Raw genomic sequence first — 19,377 nt, 5'->3', positions numbered from 1 at the left:
CCTCTCCTCCCATGTTTAGCTCTTAGTAAGTCATTTTTATGTTATAAAAGGAAGTATGGGTATAATCAAACAAATAAGAAAAAACCCTTAGAGTTTCACACAGTGTTGTGTGGATTATGACTTCCAACTTTGTTTCTATGCTAACACTTCACCTACCTTGCGGCTATACTAGTAGTCGGCAATTCCTGAGTGCTCCTACTTGCTAGTCACCATATATTATTCGTATTTGCCCCACCTTAGAAATGAGAAAACTGAGGTTTAGAAAGTTTCCATAGCTGGACAAAGGTGACACACTGCCCCATCACCTGTACCACCTTTCAGATTAGAAATATGGGGTAGCTTTGGTGTCACCCACAGCTTTTGTGATGACCAGCCTCTGAGGGGGCCCCATAGGACCCCCTTCCTTGGTATTTTCACCCTGCGTTGTTCCCTTCCACACTGAACACACAGGGATCACCTGTGAAACCAACAGGATATTGTAAAAATGCACCATGCTGCTCATTAAGTCTTATTTGAGGGAAATTTTATTCCAGGCAGAGATAAAACAGTCATAGAGGCATGAAGATATGAAAGTGTGTGGCATGTGTGAGGGGTTATTTATGAAATTAAAAATCGAGAGGACTTCTGGTCAACATTGCACTGTAGATAAACATAGCTTGCTTCCTTGTACAACCACATTAAAATTACAACTAAACTACAGAACAACCACCATTCAGAACTATCAGAAACAGATGAATGCAAGTCCTACAACTAAAGAATTAAAGAAGAAACTAACTACAAAATTAAAGAAGAAATCACATTGAGACTGTTAGAATGGGGTGAAGACATGAAATGGGCTGGTCTACACCCACATGTGGCAGATAAAAATTGGGAGGGATATTTTAGGAGCACGGGATCTCAGCCACACACTAGGCTCCCCAGCCCAGGGCTCCAGTGCCAGGAAGAGAAGATCCCATAACTTCTGGCTGTGAAAACCAGCAGGGATTGAGGCTCTGGAAGACAGAAACTGGTGGAATCCCAGGAAGTTCCTATAAAGGGCCCCTGCACAGACTTACTAAGATTCACTTCCTCTGAGCTCCAGTGCGGGGGCAACAGATTAAAAAGAATCAGAGATATATGGGGAGAAACTGAACTGTCTGGCATTAGGGTGAGAGTTGGGGGAAAGCTTTCCACCAGACAGAAGTACCAGCAGAGGCCATTGTTCCTTTTCTGAGCCCTCCCCTCACAGACCCACAGAGCTGACAGGTGGGCGCCATATCTGAGACTCCATCATCCTGGTTCACACTGTTTTCCCAACCATGGAGATTCACTGAGGCCCTACCCCACACAACTTTCAGGCCCACTCAAGCTATTTCCAGTGGCTTTTCCATATGAACTGTTTGTCTTGGCCAATGTTTCAGATTTTCCTAAATTCTATCAAACAAAGAGCATATGGTTTCAGCAAGCCCCATAACTCTTGATAAGTTGCCTGGGCCCAGCACTAGCAGTAGCCAGCCTTAGTTCACAGTTTGACCTTGTCTGAGTACCTCCATGCCCAGTAAAAGTAGCAGCCACCTGCAGATTGCTTTGTAGCTTATGCTGTGTGACCCTGGACACAACACAGTTGGGAGTTGACCTTGGATGTACCAACAGCAATCAAGGCTCAATTACGACAGGAGGGAGTACACAGCCCACATGGTGGGTGCACTTTGAGTATCCAGTTTGACTACTAAGGGAGGCTATTCCACTGGATTCTACAGGACACCTACTATTGTACATTATGCCACTATACCAAGCCTGGGAGACACACAAGCTCTACTTAACACATAGAAATGAAAGCATGGAGGTTGCCAAAATGAGGAGACAAGGAAACGTGGCCCTAGTAAAAGAATAGAAAAAAACTCCAGAAAAAGAACTAACAAAATGGAGACAAGCAATCTATCAGATGCAGAGTTCAAACACTGGTTATAAGGATGTTCAAGGAACTTAGTGAAGACCTCAACAACATAAAAAAAAAAAAAATCAGAAACAAAGGATACACTAATTGAAATAAAGAACAAGTTATAGGGAATCAACAGTGGAGTAGATGAAGCCAATAATTAAATGAACAATTTGGAATATAAGGAAACAAAAAACAACCAATCAAAACAGCAAGAATAAAAAAGAATAAAAAAATATGATAGTGTAAGGAGCCTCTGGGACAGCTTCAAGTGTACCAACGTTCGCGTCATGGAGTGCCGGAAGGAGAAGAGAGAGAGCAATAAACTGGAAACCTATCTGAAAAAGTAATGACAGAAAACTTTCCTAACTTTGGTGAAGGAAATAGACTTACAAGCCCAGAAAGTGCAGAGTCCTAAACAAAGGGGCTCATATCAAGACACATTATAATTAAAATATCAGAGGTTATAGATTAAGAGAGAATCTTAAAAGCAGCAAGAGAAAAGCAGCTAGTTACCTACAAGGGAGCTGCCATAAGACAGATTTCTGAAAAAACAACAACAAAAAAACCCCACTTTGCAGGCTAGGAGGGATTGGCAGGTAATATGCAAAGTGATGAAAAGCAATGACTTATGGCTGAGATTATTCTATTCAGAAAAGCTATCATTTAGAGTGGAAGGACAAATGGAGGGGAGGCAAATGGGGAAAAAGACAACTGTAATAGCATAAACAATAAAACAAACAAACAAAAAAAAGAATTCAAAGGACAGATAAAGAGCTTCTCAGATAAGAAAAAGCTAAAGGATTTAATCACCACCAAGCCAGTATTATATGAAATTTTAAAGGGTCTTCTTTAAAAAGAAGATTAAAAATATGAACAATAAAGTGGCAATAAATACATATCTATCAACAATTGATTTTAAAAAACAAAATAAGCAAACAAACAGAACAGAAACAGAATCATAGCTACAGAGAACATTTTGATGGTTGTCAGATAAGAGGAGATTGGGGGGAATGGGCAAAAAAGGTGACAGGGTCAAGAAGTACAAATTGGTAGTTACAGAGTAGCCATGAGGATGTAAAGTGCAGCATCGGGAAGAGAGTAGCTAAAGAACATGTATGTGGGACCCATAGACATGGACAACAGTGTGGGGATTGCCTGAGGGAGTGGGGAGAGGCTGGGTAGAGGGGGGCAGAGAGGGAAAAACTGGGACAACTGTAATAGCATAAACAATAAAATATAATTAAAAAATCGATGCTTTATTAAATTAAATTCTTATTTCTTTCATATCTAGTTTAATTCCATTTTGCAGCAATTAAGTTTATTTTAAAGCTTAATTCAATGTGAAATTAAGTTAAAATTAAGTTTATGCTTAAATTTATGGAAACATTAATGTCAGCCTGCATTGCTCCTTGTAGTCTTTTAGCTGTATAATTTTTTCCCCTACCTTTTCCTAATGGCAAGAATAAAACACGTGAGACCCCAGCAAGGCAAACATCAGTTAAGACCTCATAAGAAATCGCTGTGGAACAGTGAAAAGGTCCTGGGTTATGAGTCAGAATAGTCTAAGATGTCATTTGAGTTTGCCACTAGCTGTTGACCCTGCATCGAGCAGATCCCTCACTTGTGTGCCCTGACTGTTCTGCTGAACTTCAGCCTTTCTGGGGTGCAATGAGCAGCACCCCAGCAGGGTCAGCCTTGCTTGTCAATGCAGGGGAGCTCTTTATTTATCCATCACCCACCACCACTCAGTCCTCTATCTAACATTGATCAGTACGTGCTTTGTACCAGGAACTGTGCTGAGCAACATGTTGGAAACAGAAGGCAGCAGAGTGAAAAAAAAGGGCAGATCGAAGATGGGTGATTGAGTGTGTGATAAATGCTAAAATGGAGGTAAAGATACAACGTGAGCCCAGAAAAAGGGAGACTGGTGTCAAGGTAGACATTCTTTTCTTTTTTTTTTTAAGCATATTTTATCGATTATGTTGTTACAGTAATCCCAAATTTTTTCCCTTTGCTCCCCTCTGCCCAGTACCCCGCTTCCCTCCAGCACTCTCCCCACCTTAGTTCATGTCCATGGGTTGTGCATATAAGTTCTATGGCTTCACCTTTCCTATTTTATTCTTAACTTTCCCCTATTTTGTACCAACCAATTTTGCTTCTTAATCCCTGCACCATTTCCCCATTTCTCCCTCTTCCTCCTCCCAGCTGATAACCCTCCAAGTGATCCCATTACCCATGACTCTGTACCTATTCTGGTTTGCTTAGTTGGATTTTGTTTTTATTTTTTAGATTCAGTTGTTGATAGTTGTGAGTTTGTTGTCATTTTAGTGTTCATAGTTTTGATCTTCTTTTTCTTAAATAAGTCCCTTTAACATTTCATGTAATACGGGCTTGGTGATTATGGACTCCTTTAGCTTTACCTTGTCTGGAAAGCACTTCATCTGCCCTTCCATTCTAAATGATAGCTTTGCTGGATAGAGTAATCTTGGTTGTAGGTCCTTGCTTTTCATCACTTTGAATACTTCTTGCCTGCAAAGTGTCTTTTGAGAAATCAGTTGATAGTCTTATAGGCACCCCTTTGTAGGTAACTCTCTGTTTTTCTCTTGCTGCTTTTAAGATTCTCTTTATCTTGAACCTTTGGCATTTTAATTATGACGTGTCTTGGTGTGGTCCTCTTTGGGCCTAGCTTGTTTGGGACTCTGTGCTTCCTGGACTTGTATGTCTATTTCCTTTACCAAATTTGGTAAGTTTTCCTTCATTATTTTTTCACATAAGCTTTCAATGTCTTGCTCTTCCTCTTCTCCTTCTGGCACCCTTATGATTCAGATATTGGCATGTTTAAAGTTGTCCCAGAGGTTCCTAAGCCTCTCCTTTTTTTCAATTCCAATTTCCTCATTCTGTACTGGTTGACTGTTTTTTTCTTCCTTATATTCCAAATCATTGATTTGAACCCTGGTTTCCTTCCCTTCCCCATTGGTTTTGTGTGGCTTTTCCTTCATTTCACTTAGCAGAGCCTTCACTTCTTCCCTTTTGCATTTGCTGTCCTCAAGCATATCTGTCAAGCCTATGAGCATCTTTATCACCAGTGTTTTGAACTCTTCATCTGTTAAGTTGGCTATCTTCTCATCTGTTAGGTTGGCTATTTCCTTATCGCTTAGTTTTCTCCCTTGAACCTTGATCCATTCCCTCTTTTGGGCCACACTGCTCTGTCTCCTCATCTTGACAGGCTCCTGTGTTTGTTTGCCTCTGTGTCTTAGGTAAGCTGTCCCTCTTGTTATGTTGTAAGGGGCGGAGCCTTATGTATTCATCAGTACAGGGTGACCCTTTTCACCACGTTGTGGTGCTGTGTGTGTGGGAGGGGTCTGAGAGGGAACAATGCCACCCACTCAGCACTCACCCCTCTTCCAGGCACTTCTCCCTCTTCCATATGGGACTGGTACCTCTCTAGCTGTTGCCCTGGCTGTCATTCCCAGAGTGGGTGGGTCTGTGGATGTTCTAGGACCGTCTGGGGCCTTCAAACAAGAGGACTCTGCTGAGAGACCGACAGTTTCTTCCTCCACCCCAACCTCCACTGGTTTGCACAGTCAGAAGCAATAAAGCTCTTATTTTCCATGGCGCTGGGACTGAGAGCTATGCAGCCTGGTCTGGGGCTGGGAACGCTCCCCAGGTGTTCCTCCTGACTTTTTAAAATGTGTGACTGTGTTTTCCACCAGCTTGCCACTGCCGCCTCTGCTGCTGCCTCCACACCGCATCTTCTCCACCCCAGTTCCGCCCCTCCTACCTGTGGGTGAGTATTTCTTCTTTATATCTTTGTTTGCTGGACTTCCATGCAGCTTGCTTTTCTGGAACTTCTGGTTGTCTCTAGCTTTGAGGTAGTTGTGTTCCTTCTTAGCTGTGGAGGGAGACGTAGAGTGTCTGTCTAGCTCCATCTTGGCTGGAAGTCAAGGTAGGCTTTCTTAAGGCAGTAATTCCTGGTTTAGTTTTGAAGCACAGCTCAGAATTTACTCTGCTAGAGCGTTGTAGGCAAGAAGGTACAAAGCCTGGAACTACGTGCATGGCTGGCATGTGATCTTCTTTGGGCACAAAGAGGGCAAGAGATGGGACCCAGGAGCCGGCCAGATCACAAAAGTCCTCTGAGCTTAGAGTCTAAAGGACAACCCTGTGAGATAAATGACACACGTCGATAACTTCCCCCTTCCTGCTTCCAGGTTTCTTTCTCCTTTGCTGGAGCATGTTTGGAATGAGGCTTGTTCATGGCACATTGTTCTGCCCCTGTGGGTTTATTGGAGGGGGTACAATAGAAGGCTTCTTTTTCTCTAATATCATCCTGGCAGCTATTAATTTTTCACATTAGGCAAAGTTTATTTTGTTCCACTTAGTACTTGAAAAGGGCAGTTTATTTCTAGATCTAAGTAGAGCGGCATGGGGATGAACAGGAAACATGCTATAGGAAATTAGAGTTGGAAGAGTTAGGATAATCATTTAATCTTTAAAGTGCATGCACACTGTCTGCCTTCTATAGCAGCCTGGGTGTGTGTCTCTCACCGTCAGAGACTGGAGCCCCTGGAAGCAGAAGCTCAGTGTTCAACCATTTATTTACCCCACATGGGGCTCTCCTCCACTGCCTTATAATAACCACAGCAAGCTTTAGAGCATTTGCTGTGTGCCAAGCACTTTGTATGTTATCTCATTTAATACTTTCCACAATTCAATGATTATCCCTATTTTGCAGTTGAGGAAAGTGAGGCACTGAGAGATTACACAGCTAGTAAGTGATGAAGCCAGCTGTATACAGCAGACAGTCTTCCCTACACATAGCATCCTTATACAGAGATTCTAGGTAGTATTCCATAACTGTTTGTTAACTGAAATTACCTATCATATTCGTTTTTTAAAAAATTTATTGATTTTAGAAAGAGAGAGAGGGGAGAGAGAATATTGATTTGTTATTTCACTTATTTATGCATTCTTTGGTTGATTCTTTTATGTGCCCTTACTGGGAATTGAACCTGCAACCTTGCTGTATCAGGATGACACTAACTAACTGAGCTACCTTACCAGGGTCCCATCATATTTGTTAATTTACCACTTCTCAAAAGTACACAGGACAAGTGCCCTTGCCTCTTTACAGATACATTTAAATGAAACCCACAAAATCATGTAATGAGCTAGTATAAAATTGAGAGACCCAGGTAGGTCTCTTTAGCCTTGCTTTTTCAAGCAGAGTAGCATAACTACTTCTGAAACCAATGTCCCCTCTGTGGTTGCTAAAGTCACCCTGGATGAGATGAAGAAACTGAATTAAATGACTCTTGAAGGTAGATTTGATTTTTGGAAATAGCTCAAATAATTTGAAACCAAGCCAGGTGAATCAATTGGTCAGTGGGGTTGCATAATGCTATTTTGGTCATGTCTCTGGCTGTGCATTCACTACTTGCACTAATTTTGTCTTAATTTTGCCCTACAGCAACAACAGGAAATTACTTTCCTTTTCTGTTATTTGCTTTCCTTACCTAAACAGTGCAGGGAATAACCTCTGTAATCCATCTACTATAGTGAAAAGCCACCAAAGTTTATAAGGTCATGTCTGTAATAAGTTCCACGAGTAAGCCAGCGTGCAAATAGAAGAAATTGCTATTATTATTACTGCTGGGTTATATAGAGACCCTCATTCATCACACATGTACTTCTTAGCAGGGTTTCCTAATTTGCCCTCATGTAGCTCCTCATAGTTACATATGGGGACAACTCCTATGGCTTTCAGTTCAATTACACTTGCCTGGTAGTGTGTGTGTGTGTGTGTGTGTGTGTGTGTGTGTGTGAGAGAGAGAGAGAGAGAGAGAGAGAGAGAGAGAGAATATGATGGCATGTAAATGAAGTTCATTGATTTTTTTAATCTGTTACTTTAAATGGCTTTCGAACTCATCCAAAATAGATTTCCATGAAGTGTTAAAATTTCATTTAAAAAAGGAGTCAAAGATTAAAGCACAGGTTATTAAATTGTGCTATAAAAATAATTTTAGGTGTTCTGAAAAATATGAGGTCAACACTGATCAAAAACATTTTTGTAAAATTAGTTTTCCTATATTTTCAAAATTGCCAAAAGCGAGGGACTGATACCAGGCAGAGGCTTACAAGCTGGCAGAATCACCTCCGCCCCTTCATCAGCTCTGCTAAGCCCATAGCTTTTGCTACGCTCTGTAGGTACAAAAAGCACAGACCCGTTGGAGAACATAGGCATTGAAGTAGTTGGAACCAGGGGCCAGTCCAGGTTTTGTGGGCCTGAAGCTTATGCAACTTTAGGCCCTGTTTTGAGAAAAACTATGAATAAAACATTAGGTACAAAAAAATTTATTTAGAATGAAGAAAGAAATCAAAGCTGACAAATTCCATAAACATCTCCAAGTCCAAAAAAATCATGCAACTTTGTTATGAACTGACTGCCTGATATATATTTTGTTACAATTTTTATCTGATACTAATTGATCTCTTTATATGGTAATAATTTTGTAATATTGCCAATAAAGTGAATCAAAGATAATTTAGTCTTTTCTTCGGAAAAAAACATTATTTTTTATTGGTGAGGTAGACATTTTCTTTTAGATTTAAATCTGTTCTTAATAATGGCATGCTAAGATGTGATTTACTATGTGACACACAGAGGCAATGGCTGTTTTTAGTACTACCTTAGGTTTGTGCCCCATAAACACAGGAATTCTGATAAATTATGCAATTTTAGCATAGAAATCTTTGTTGTACTTATGTGAGCTGCCTTACTGGGTATATAGTTCTAACAGGAGAGAACGTCTGTTTTGACTTGGCATTAATGAGAATGCCACTTGCAATGTACATATCTGATGACTGGAAGAATTTGCCAGAATCGATTCTGGCTCCATTTCCAGTCTTGTTTATCTCCCATTTCGCACATGCTTCGGCAGCATGGCACCTGTGGGACACGCTCGTACCAGGAACCATCTGCACTTCTGTGTCAGCAAGCAAGGTAGATGGGCTTAGTGGGTGCTAAGAGTATTCCTGGAAGTCAGGATGATTGGCAATAACTTATGTGCACATAGAAATGATTGTAAATCACATCGGTATCTTTCACTAATCCCCATTATCAGTGTATCTCCAAACAACTCCCCCTTAGCTCAGAATGTCAAAATGCCCTTGGCTCCCGGACTGCAGAGAAAGTATGGCAGAGCGATAATCGGAGTGCTGAGAGATAGCAATCATAATGCAGTTAAAGTATTGTTTGGAAAGTTTATGAAAATGTATGACTATGTGAATGACTTGCCAGGGACTCTTCCAGGGCCTTGGAAGGGGCCTTTGTAAGTGAGGGTGGAAGCTTAAGCCTCATTGGCTTTATAATAAATATACCTCTGATGCCTGTACATTCTGATAAGTGGTTAGGATGGGATATGGTGCTAACAAATAAGAAAAGGATGCTGGTTCTGAGGGGTGAAAGAAGGAAGCCACAGGGAAGTTATGCAAACCTTTCAGGAGGTACATCCTGAAAGACAAATAGAAACTTTCCAGGCACTCAAGGTGGGCTTCCAGTATGTTCAAAAGCCTGATGACAGGATAGAGCATATATATGGAGAGAATATTGAGTGTTTTGTGTAAGTGGACTGCGGGGAAGTGTCTGGTGAACTTGGGGAAAGGGACTGTAGGGTCTCTCTTCTCCTGGCAACAATAGCTGCTGGGAACTTCTTTTCTCTCCTGCTGGGAAAATTCTAACTCTCCTATCAAAGAGGCCTACTCCTCTGTACTTCACCTCCTCATCTTAACATCTACAGGCCCATTTCACTACATCCTGACGCACTCCATTCTGTTTGCCTATTGACAGCCGCCCCTCACCCTCCTCTCCCAGGTTCTACAGAGTTCACAGGTCCTGCTGCCCTGACCTAGGCCCCTCAGAAAAGTTACTCTACTCACTGAAATAACTTGCTCCATGCCCGGGACTAATACTGTTCTATATCCCCTAAGACAGTCATGCTTTCTGTGACTTCTCCCTCCTCATCCCTGCTCCTGGAGCTCATTTCCCAGAATTCAGCCTCCCTCCAGCCTCTAAACATCACCCGTATCTCTGCAGTGCCAGTGGACAGGAGCTGAGTCCTTATGCTTGCTTAGCGAAATGAATTATGGTACTGCAGCCACGTGTTCTTGGTCTTCGGGTACCAAATAGTGCTGCTGCTCTTTCCCTAATAGCAGAAGTGGGCTTGGCTAAGAAGAATCAGGAGAAGTGGGTTTGGGAGGGGGGAGTTCCCAGGAAGGGAAGAAGAGCACACATTTCCTCTCCCACTCACCGGTGGCAGCTGGAAGAGGAGAGGAGTAGACGCAGATTCATTGGAGTCACTAAGTGGGGACATGAGTGGGACTACGCGGCTGCTTTAGAACTGCCAAGGCCATTGCTGACTACAGCCTGGCGTGGTTCCCAAAGTAGACCACAGAAGGAGTCTGAGCAGGCCTGGGCTGGTCCCACCCTGATCTGTTGTTTCAGCTTAGGGCTGCCTCACCTTTGACTTCTTTGGTTGCTATTTCAGACCTTGTTTGTGGCCCCAAAGCCCATAACTGTCCATTCTTAATATTAGCACCACTGGGAGTTGGACACCCTAATGAAATATTTTGGGGAAACAAATTTATTAAAATCAATAGATCTAATGGCTAATTTGCATAACAGTTCTCTAAAAGCCAGCTAGGTAATTCAATAAAACTCCTGATTTTTGTTTGCTGACTAATTTATGAAACTATTAATTCTCCAGAGCCTTTTTTCAGCCTGCTAATAAAGCTTACAGAAATCTATGGTTTTCAAGACTTCCTGATGTTCTCTATATTTTGAATGTGGAGGTACTGTGCTCACTATGAATGTCAAAGATTTTCTTTCTTTTTAAAAAAGATTTCTGTAGATCACAGGTTCTTTTTTTATTGAATTGATTGGGGTGACATTAATTAATAAAATTATATAGGTTTCAGGTGTACAGTTCTATAACACATCACCTGTATATTGTATTGTGTGTTCACCGCCCCAAGTCAAGTCTCCTGCCATCACCATTTATCCCTCTTTTACCCTCTTCCACTTTCCTCTACCCTGAATGTCGAAGATTTTCAAGTGAGGATCATCTCAGAGGAGACCAGGAAAGCTTAACAGTTTTAAGAACTTCTTATAAAATCTCGGTTTGAAGGGAACGTTTTTTTAATCTGAGAAAAGCTGATAAAATCTAAAATGTTAAAAGCATTCCCTTAAAAATTAAGAACAAAACAAAACAAGAATGCCTGGAATTACTACTGATACTCAACATTATAATGGAGTTCCTTGTTTGAGTAATAAAATAAAAATGATTTAAAGGGAATAAAGATCATAAAAAATGAAAACAAAAATTTTATTATTTCAAATAGTATTGTCTTCAAAAAAACATTTCATAGACTCTACAGATTAATTATTAAAATAATAAGATTTAGTGAGGAGGTAGAATATAAAATCAATTTAGAAATTTAATTACATTCAGTACAATATCAACAAAATAAAATGCAATTTAAAATATATTTCCAATAGTAAGAAAGGTGTGAAGTACCTAGGAATAAATCTAATAAATGATGTGTAAAGTTTTTGCATAGAATATTTTAAAGTTTTATTGAAAGTCCCAAATAAATGAAAGACGTACCATGTGCATGAATAGGTAGATTTAGTATCATAAAATGTTAAGTTTCCTCAAATTGAGCAACAGAGTCAATGCCATTTCAGTTAAAAATAGCCTTATTCCATAAGTTGATTCTAAAATTTAAAGGGAAGAGCAAAGCGTCAAGAGTAGTCAATCACTTCTAAACTAGGTAAGGAGTCTCATCAGATAACAACACTTTTATTATACAGTAATAGTCATGCAGACAGTGATGTATGACAGAGCTAGCTGCGGATTAATGGGGAAAGGAAAGATGATTCAATAAGTAACGTGGGACAATTTATTATCCATGTAAAAAATTAAAATGATGCCCCCTAATTCACACCAGAAACTAAATTCCAAATCCTTTATAGGATCCTAGTTTGAAAGGGAAACATAGTTTTAGGAAAAATACATAAGAGCATTCGTATGACCTCAGGGTAGGAAAGGATTTCTGAAACAAGTTACAGGTCATTAAGAACATAATTAATGAACTGATAAATTAAAAATAAGAACTTGAACATGATAGAGAATGTGACAAAACAACTTATATGCTGGAATAAATATTTGCAACACATACAACTAGCAAAAGGTCAGGATCTGGAGTATTTTCAAAACTATCTAAACATAAGGAAAAGATAGTAATCTCTCTCCCCACTCTTTGCCCCAAAAGGCCACCAGTCCGTAAGCAGGCGTTTTACAAAAGAGGAAACAAAAATGACCAAAAAACACATTGAAAAGATGGTCCTCCTGTAACAATAAGGGAAATGTACATTAAAATCACATCGAGATGCCATTTCACACCTTCCAGACTGGAAAAAATTAAAAAGCTAACAATGCCATTGTTGTTGAAGGCAGGGGAGTCACTGCTGGTAGTAGCATAGGTGGCACAAAACTTTGGAACACAATTTGACATAATGAGTAAAGTTAATCATGTCCATAATCTGTGACTCAGCAATTCCTCTCCTAGGGACATACCTTACAGACATGGGCAAGATGCAGAATTGTTTGAATGAGTAAAAAACTGGAAATAAGCCAGAGGGTGGCCCGACTGCCCTTCTAAAGGGAACACCACATTTGATATGCTCTTATTCTAAACCCTTCAGTGGCTTCCCATGGCAATTAGAATATAGATGTAAACACCTCCAACCTCTGCTTTTCTCTACAATTTCATTGGGTGCCACTGTCCCCAGGTTCCTCAAGACACAAGATCTTCTCACCTCAGAGCAACATGCTCCTTCCTGATCATTGCACAGTCAGCTCTTTTTTCATCCTGTAAGTTGGCCTAAATATCACTTCCTTAAGAGTCCCTTACTTGTCACCCAATCTAAATTAGTTTTCTACATTTCACCCTCTATCTAAGCCCTGTGTTTGTTTCCTATAATAAGATGTATTCCTGTTTGAATTATATTAATATATATGTGTGCATGTATTTATACATTTTTTTGCCTGTCTTCTACATGAATAACCTTCATGAGAGCAGAAACTAGGTCTCGCTTGTTCATGCTTGTATCCCCTGTGCCTTCCACATAGCCTGGCATGTAATAGCTACTCATAAATCTTTGTTGAATTGAATGATTGACAAAAATACTGCATAAAGTATATCTGTAGTTAATCTGAGAGTAGATTTTATTAGCTCTTGTTCCTCAAAGGGACAATGGATACCACAACTGCCACATAAATTCTTGATATTTATTTAGAAGGTCAAGAGAAGTGTTTACCTGTTCTTGTTTTTGACCTGAAGTAATTAACCAACATGTGCCTTAAATTCTTCTACAAATGATTTTCAATGATCTATACACAATATATTAAATAGATCTTTCAACTAGACTAAAAGTCTTCCAGTGCCCAAACTGTCTGGAGATATGGGTAATGTTTTTAGGTTGGTTATAATACACATTAAAAAAACACTTATAAATTTTAATATAAAGCTTTTATGTTGAATATTTAAATATGCTGGTGAAATAGGCCTGGGCTCTTTTCGAAAGAGGCTTGAATTAGGTTGATACAGGTTTTTAAAAAAATTTTATTCTATTTATTTATCTATACTTATTTAACTCATATGTGATATATTTATTTATGTTAAATGAAATAAGTCAGACAAAGAAAAACTAATACCATATGATTTCACTCATATATGGAATCAAAAAAACAAAATAAATGAACAAACAAATCAGAGACAAACTCATCGATACAGAGACCATTTTGATGGTTGCCAGATGCAGGGGGAGTTAGGAGGATGGGTGAAAAAAGGTGAAGGGATTAAGAAGTACAGATTGGTAGTTACCAAATAGTTCCAGGAATTATAGTCAATAATATTGTGATAACTGTGTATGGTGTCAGATGGGTACTAGACTTCTAGGGGTGATCACTTTGTACATTATATAAATGTCTAGTCACTGAGTTTTACACCTGAATCTAATATAATATTGTATGTCAACTGTAACTGAAAAATAAAAATGATTATGAATGGCAAAAGATATATACTTTGTGCAATTAATTAATTAATTTATGCATTTTAATTTAATTTGATTTCCTCTGGTTACAGCTTGAGTTCTAAGAAAAATTTAGATTACAATCTACAGAAGATATGGATTAAGCAAACACAAGTGATTTGAGAAATACTCAAATTTCAGCAAAAATATGAAAATAATGCAAGTTAGGTAGATTCATTTTAATGATGGATGGAAAAACTAAGCTAACTTGAAAATAGATATTAGGTAACATTTTGCATAAATTCAGACTCTTGGTCTCTAAACCTTCTTTTTAAAATTATTTACTTTGTATTCAGAATCTGTATTTTGATGTATGAATACCATTAAATAAAATAGGATTTCTTTGTTTTCTATTTAATTTTTAAACATTATAATTTTGAGCACCTCTTTGTGTAAGTGATTTTAAATGATTAAAAAATAAGACAGATGATCAACTTTCTGGATATGGTGCTGTGACAAGAAACTTCAGGTGTGGAGGTCATTCTTCTGCCTTCACTTGAGAAGTTTACGTGAAAGTACATTAAAGTTCACCTCAAAGTTGGATGAGAAACTTCTCTTGTAATTGATTTCCACTTGCACTTGATGTCTACCCTTTATAAGTTCTAGATAATTATTATGAGGCAAAATGAATACAGAGCCAATTCATGAATTTTCATTTAAACTATGTAATTATTGGAGTAGTGTTGCTGTAGATATTAATAATACAGCTAAAAAGGACATGTTCTGAATCTGGTCAAAGCTGTTGTAAATCACTGTACAGTAAATAGTTGAGCCAGAGCATAGCTAGCACTATTTAAATATTTAATGTAAAAAGTCAAAAAGAGTGCAGTTATTTTAATATTTTAATAATTGGTATTTTAATAATAATACAGGTAATTTTGACATTGAAGGTTTTCAGTTCAATTATGGCTTCACTTCCTATGAACCTGAAAGTGAGTCAGGAATTGAGGAATTCTATGACTGATTAGTTACTAAGTACTAAGAAGTCCTAAAGAAGGCACTAACAATTATTTTCCCTTAATAGCATTCAAGTTTTATTTGCTGAGGAGGTAACATCCTTTGCTCTGTATTCCTTTAATCCACGGGCGCAGATGCCAAGGCCGAGCCTCCTCCTTCCCCTTGGCACCTTGCTACCTCAGGGAATGAAGAAGGAGCCCTTTAAGGAATACCTGGCAGGTGGCAGAAGCCATAAGCGGGACAGAGGGGATGGACCCACCTGAGAAACACTGAGCCGGGGCTGTCGGGGGAGCTGTGCGGGACCTCTGCGCCGGCTTTGCTGGGGCTGCCCGGAACCTCAAACCTGAACACCGTGTCGCTGGAAGAGTGCCTTTTCTTCACCATTGTGCACTTGTCGATCGCCAAGCCAAAAAATAAGCTCACAGGCTCATTTCTGAATCTCCCCAATAACGTGAAAATCTACGTTTTGGCTTTGCTCAGCTCCCGCGCGGCAGGAAGCTCTTTCCCCATATGGCTTCTAATCTAGCTGAGGCTTTTTTCTTTTTTTTTCTTTTTTAAAGTTAGTTAATGAGTAACATGAAAGTATGACACAGGGTGGCTTTCATCCTACCCACATTTGCTCTAAAGGAAAAACAAACCTGTTTAGGAATTTCAGCTTTCAGTTTACTAACAGCAACGCCAGACAATTATGTGGATTTAGGCAGAAAAGTCTATGGAAAAGTAAAGGCTTAAAACAATGAGATGCAGGGGTGGGGGTGAGTGGAAGTGGTAGAGGGTAGGGGGATAAATGGTAATGGAAAAATTACAATATAAATATGCTACCGCAACAAAACAAAACGCCCAAAACCAATGAGGTGCAGAGAATGGCAGTAGCTAAACATTAAAAGCAGAGGTATTTTTTCTAATCCCCTGGGCTGGAGCAACAGGGTGAAGAACGTGGATGCCTTTATGCCGTGTGACATTCGGGGAATGACCAGCCCATCTGCAGGTCACGGTTGGCAGATACACAGCAGCTATAAGGCTGTGTGGCTGGCTCCTTGGGACCAAAGAGTTTGGGGTTCTTATGGAAGTAACATGGATACAGTCAAGGGAACCTGAATGATGTGTGTTTTGCTGCATTACAGGAGTTTGTGGCTCGTATCAAAATAACAACGGAGACAAACAATGAAACACTCCCGAGGCGAGGACTCCAGGGCCTGGCTGCTGCTCTCCAGTTGGGTAACCACAGGGGAAGCCAGCCCTGCTGAGTCTGGTGTCTGCCATACCTACCTCACAGGATTAGGGTTACGGTGAAATCATATCGGAGAATATGTTGTGGAAATTGGCAAATTAGCTCTATACTGGGGTGGGCAAAGCAGGTTAATAATGATAATGATAAAGGATACAGTAATAAATAAAAATACAAGAACACACTCTGTGTTTTATGTACTCACAACTGTAAACATACTTTTGCCCACCCCTATATTATTGTTGCTCTTCTTTAGAACCCATTTAAGCAGGAAGTTCAGAAATGAATTTCTTTATGGGTTGTTTTTCAATCACTTAATGTTCATGCAGAAGGAACACATCAGAGTCTCTCCCCCAGTGCACTAGCAACAGTCGAAGGATTTGGTCCAAGTAGCTATACTTTCTCCTTGTTTCCCTTGTGATTGGCCAATGACACTGGAGAATTATTGGCTTCAGTGAGTACACAGATTCTGGCTGTGGAAGAGAGCAAAGTTTACTGGAAAATCAAACCTTCAGCCTTGGCCTCTTTAGCACTTTGCTCTCACCAGCTGATAACCAGCTAAGGACAGGTTTATGCTGCTCTGTGTGCAGTGGACTCTAAACACACTTTTGAAATTAGACAAAGCGTCTTTTGGTGAGATTTTATTGGTGTCTAAAAGGGTGACCAACTTTTCCCAGTGTGTCTAGGGTTTTCCTGGTTTTACAATGAATGCTGTCTATACTAGGAATCCCTGTAGCACTGGGGTAAACATGACAGGTTCCCAGTGCCGTCTTGCTACAATTCTGATGGTATATTGCACCCAGCTTCTCTCCTTGTCCTTCCTTGATAGTGCAATATCTGTATTTCTCTTTTCCCTTACTTCTATGTTGCAATTGCATTTATGTTGGAATGACATTGAATAAGTTTATAATAGAGTGTTAGATTAAACAAACTCATCACCATACTTCATATAATAGCAACAACCTGCAAGGCAGTTTCTGCTCCAAGGGAAACAAAAAATTCTAATCAGCACAGATATAAATAAATTATGAAATATAATATATTACTGCCTCCCAGGAAGGGTTGGATTTTAACTGGGGGCAGTGCTTAACTTAGAACAAAATGTTTGTAAAGGAGGAAATTCCCAGTGTCAGCAGCCAGGCTCTGGGTGTATTTTTTAACAGAGAAGCTTTCTTATTACTCACTCAATCATAGTATTTTATTAGCAAGGCTCCATGCTAGCTGCACTGAGTGATACAAAACTATTTTAAGAAACAGATCCTTTCTAACAATGTAGCTAGGAAGAGACAATATACATATTTGAAAAGTTAATTAACAATAAAAGAGGGAGGGAGGCAGTAAACCAGGCTAGTAGTTCTTGAGTCTCTGTATCCTTAATATCTTTTGAGTCTGTGTAGCACTTCTGCTAGATAATTTTTAAAAAATTTTTTCTTATTATTGACACTATTATAGATGTCCCCATTCCCCACCCCTTGGCCTACCTCCACCCAGCTCCCACCCCCCCTAGATAATTTCATAATAACATTTCATTTAATCCTTGCCCAAAGTACAGTATTCCCTCACTTATTGTGGGTATTACATTCTAGACACCCCCACGATAGGTGAAAATCCGCGAAGTAGGAACCTTACATTAATTTTAGTATTTATATATATTTTAAGGCTTTATAAACCCTTCCCACACACTCATAAACCATTCCCAGTCCCTTATTAACCTTTTTCACACTTTTATAAACACTACTTATGTTCTTAAACATATTCTACACTCTTAAACCTACGTTACTTTAACAACATAGTATATGGTACCGCAAAATCCCACGATATAGTGAAAAATCTGCGATAAATAATTAAATATAACATTTTAAAAAATCCTGCGACACAGTGAGGCCGCGATAAGTGAACTACGATATAGGGAGGGACTACTGTACACTTTTACAGATGGTACAGCTATATCTTTAAAAGGTTAAGCAAGTTGGCCATAATTAAGTGATCATAAGAATGTGGTCATGCTGGAATACATTCATTCATTCAATACATGTTAACTGAGCATTAACCTTCAAAAGGAGGCAAGGTCATTTGAGACTGGAATGGTTTAGAAAGCCTGATTGGGAAAAAAAAAGGGTGGAGGGGAGCCTTAGGAAAGGCAGAAAGGGAAGGGAGTAGGGCTCATGAGCAAATAAATAGGCATGGGCCAGGGGTGTGTGTGAGAGCGGAGAGGCTGTGTTTCAAGGCTGGGGAACAGCTTTGGTCATTTAGAGGGTAGCTGAGTTATGAAGGGCCCTGAAGGCCAGTGGGTAATGCAAGCTTTATCTTGTAGATCATGGGAATAAAATGACAAAAGATTAGTTTGGTGGCCATGTGGATGAAGCTTTGGAGGCAGAAGGAGATGAGGTGACTCATTACTGCAATCATCCGTTGATAAAGTTATTTCGTTTAGGCAGCAAACTACCAGTTTAGAAAAAGCAGCTCTCAAGTAGCTGAAAGGGTATTGACTCAACTCTTATGTAAGATGTTAATTCCTTATCATAAAAATTATGTTAAAGATGAGATTGCTGAAAGTCTAGAGCAGGGGTCACAAACTCAAATGCCTTCAAGAGCCAGAAAGGTAAGTAAAACCACAAGACGGGGAGAGATACCAGTAGAGTGGTAGAAAATAGCGTTGCACATGCCCTCCCTAGAGGCACTCAATAAACTACTGACGGTGGTGGGAAGGGCCACCTCAAGCTGTCCACGGGCAGGAGTCAGCTGTGGCTTGCCCTCTGAATTTCACTTCTTGGTAGAGCTGCCTATGCTAAGTCTTTTAAGATCTGCTAATAGTTATGTTTGGACTTAATGTTCAAACAGGAATAAGATTCTGATGGCACACGACCACTGAAAGCAGATGTGAATTCTGTCTGACTGCTTTATGTTTAAGATGAATGGCAGCTGACTGCTGTGTAGCAATTTACATCAGCAGGCACAGAGCTGCATGGTCTGACCCCCTCAACCATTTAGACATGAACTCCGCCCAAGACATTCCTAGCCTTTGCCACAGCTTTCGTTTTTATGTGTAAAAATGAAAAGAGACCAGGTGGTCAAAGATAAACAACTGCAGATAAACAACAACAAATATATTTACATTTA

At 39.6% G+C, this 19,377-nt stretch overlaps 1 protein-coding gene across 7 annotated transcripts in view; it reads right to left on the bottom strand.

Annotated features, from left to right (window-relative positions):
- GRAMD2B (GRAM domain containing 2B) overlaps positions 1–19,377 on the bottom strand; it is a 117,148-nt gene that overhangs the window by 87,001 nt on the left and 10,770 nt on the right. For 2 of the 7 annotated variants that reach the window (XM_090276638.1, XM_090276644.1), the window contains exon 1: positions 15,289–15,539. The exons of the other annotated variants lie outside the window; for them this stretch is intronic. In XM_090276638.1, coding sequence (XP_090132764.1) covers positions 15,289–15,413 — 125 coding nt within the window. In that variant the 5' untranslated portion in view covers positions 15,414–15,539. Of the gene's footprint in view, positions 1–15,288; positions 15,540–19,377 lie in introns of those variants that run through there. 7 annotated transcript variants of the gene reach the window in all.

Source organism: Furipterus horrens, unplaced genomic scaffold (genome assembly GCF_987537825.1).
Source record: "Furipterus horrens unplaced genomic scaffold, mFurHor1.1.pri manual_scaffold_5, whole genome shotgun sequence".
Taxonomy (NCBI): domain Eukaryota; kingdom Metazoa; phylum Chordata; class Mammalia; order Chiroptera; family Furipteridae; genus Furipterus; species Furipterus horrens.
This window is presented reverse-complemented; position numbering and strand designations above follow the sequence as displayed.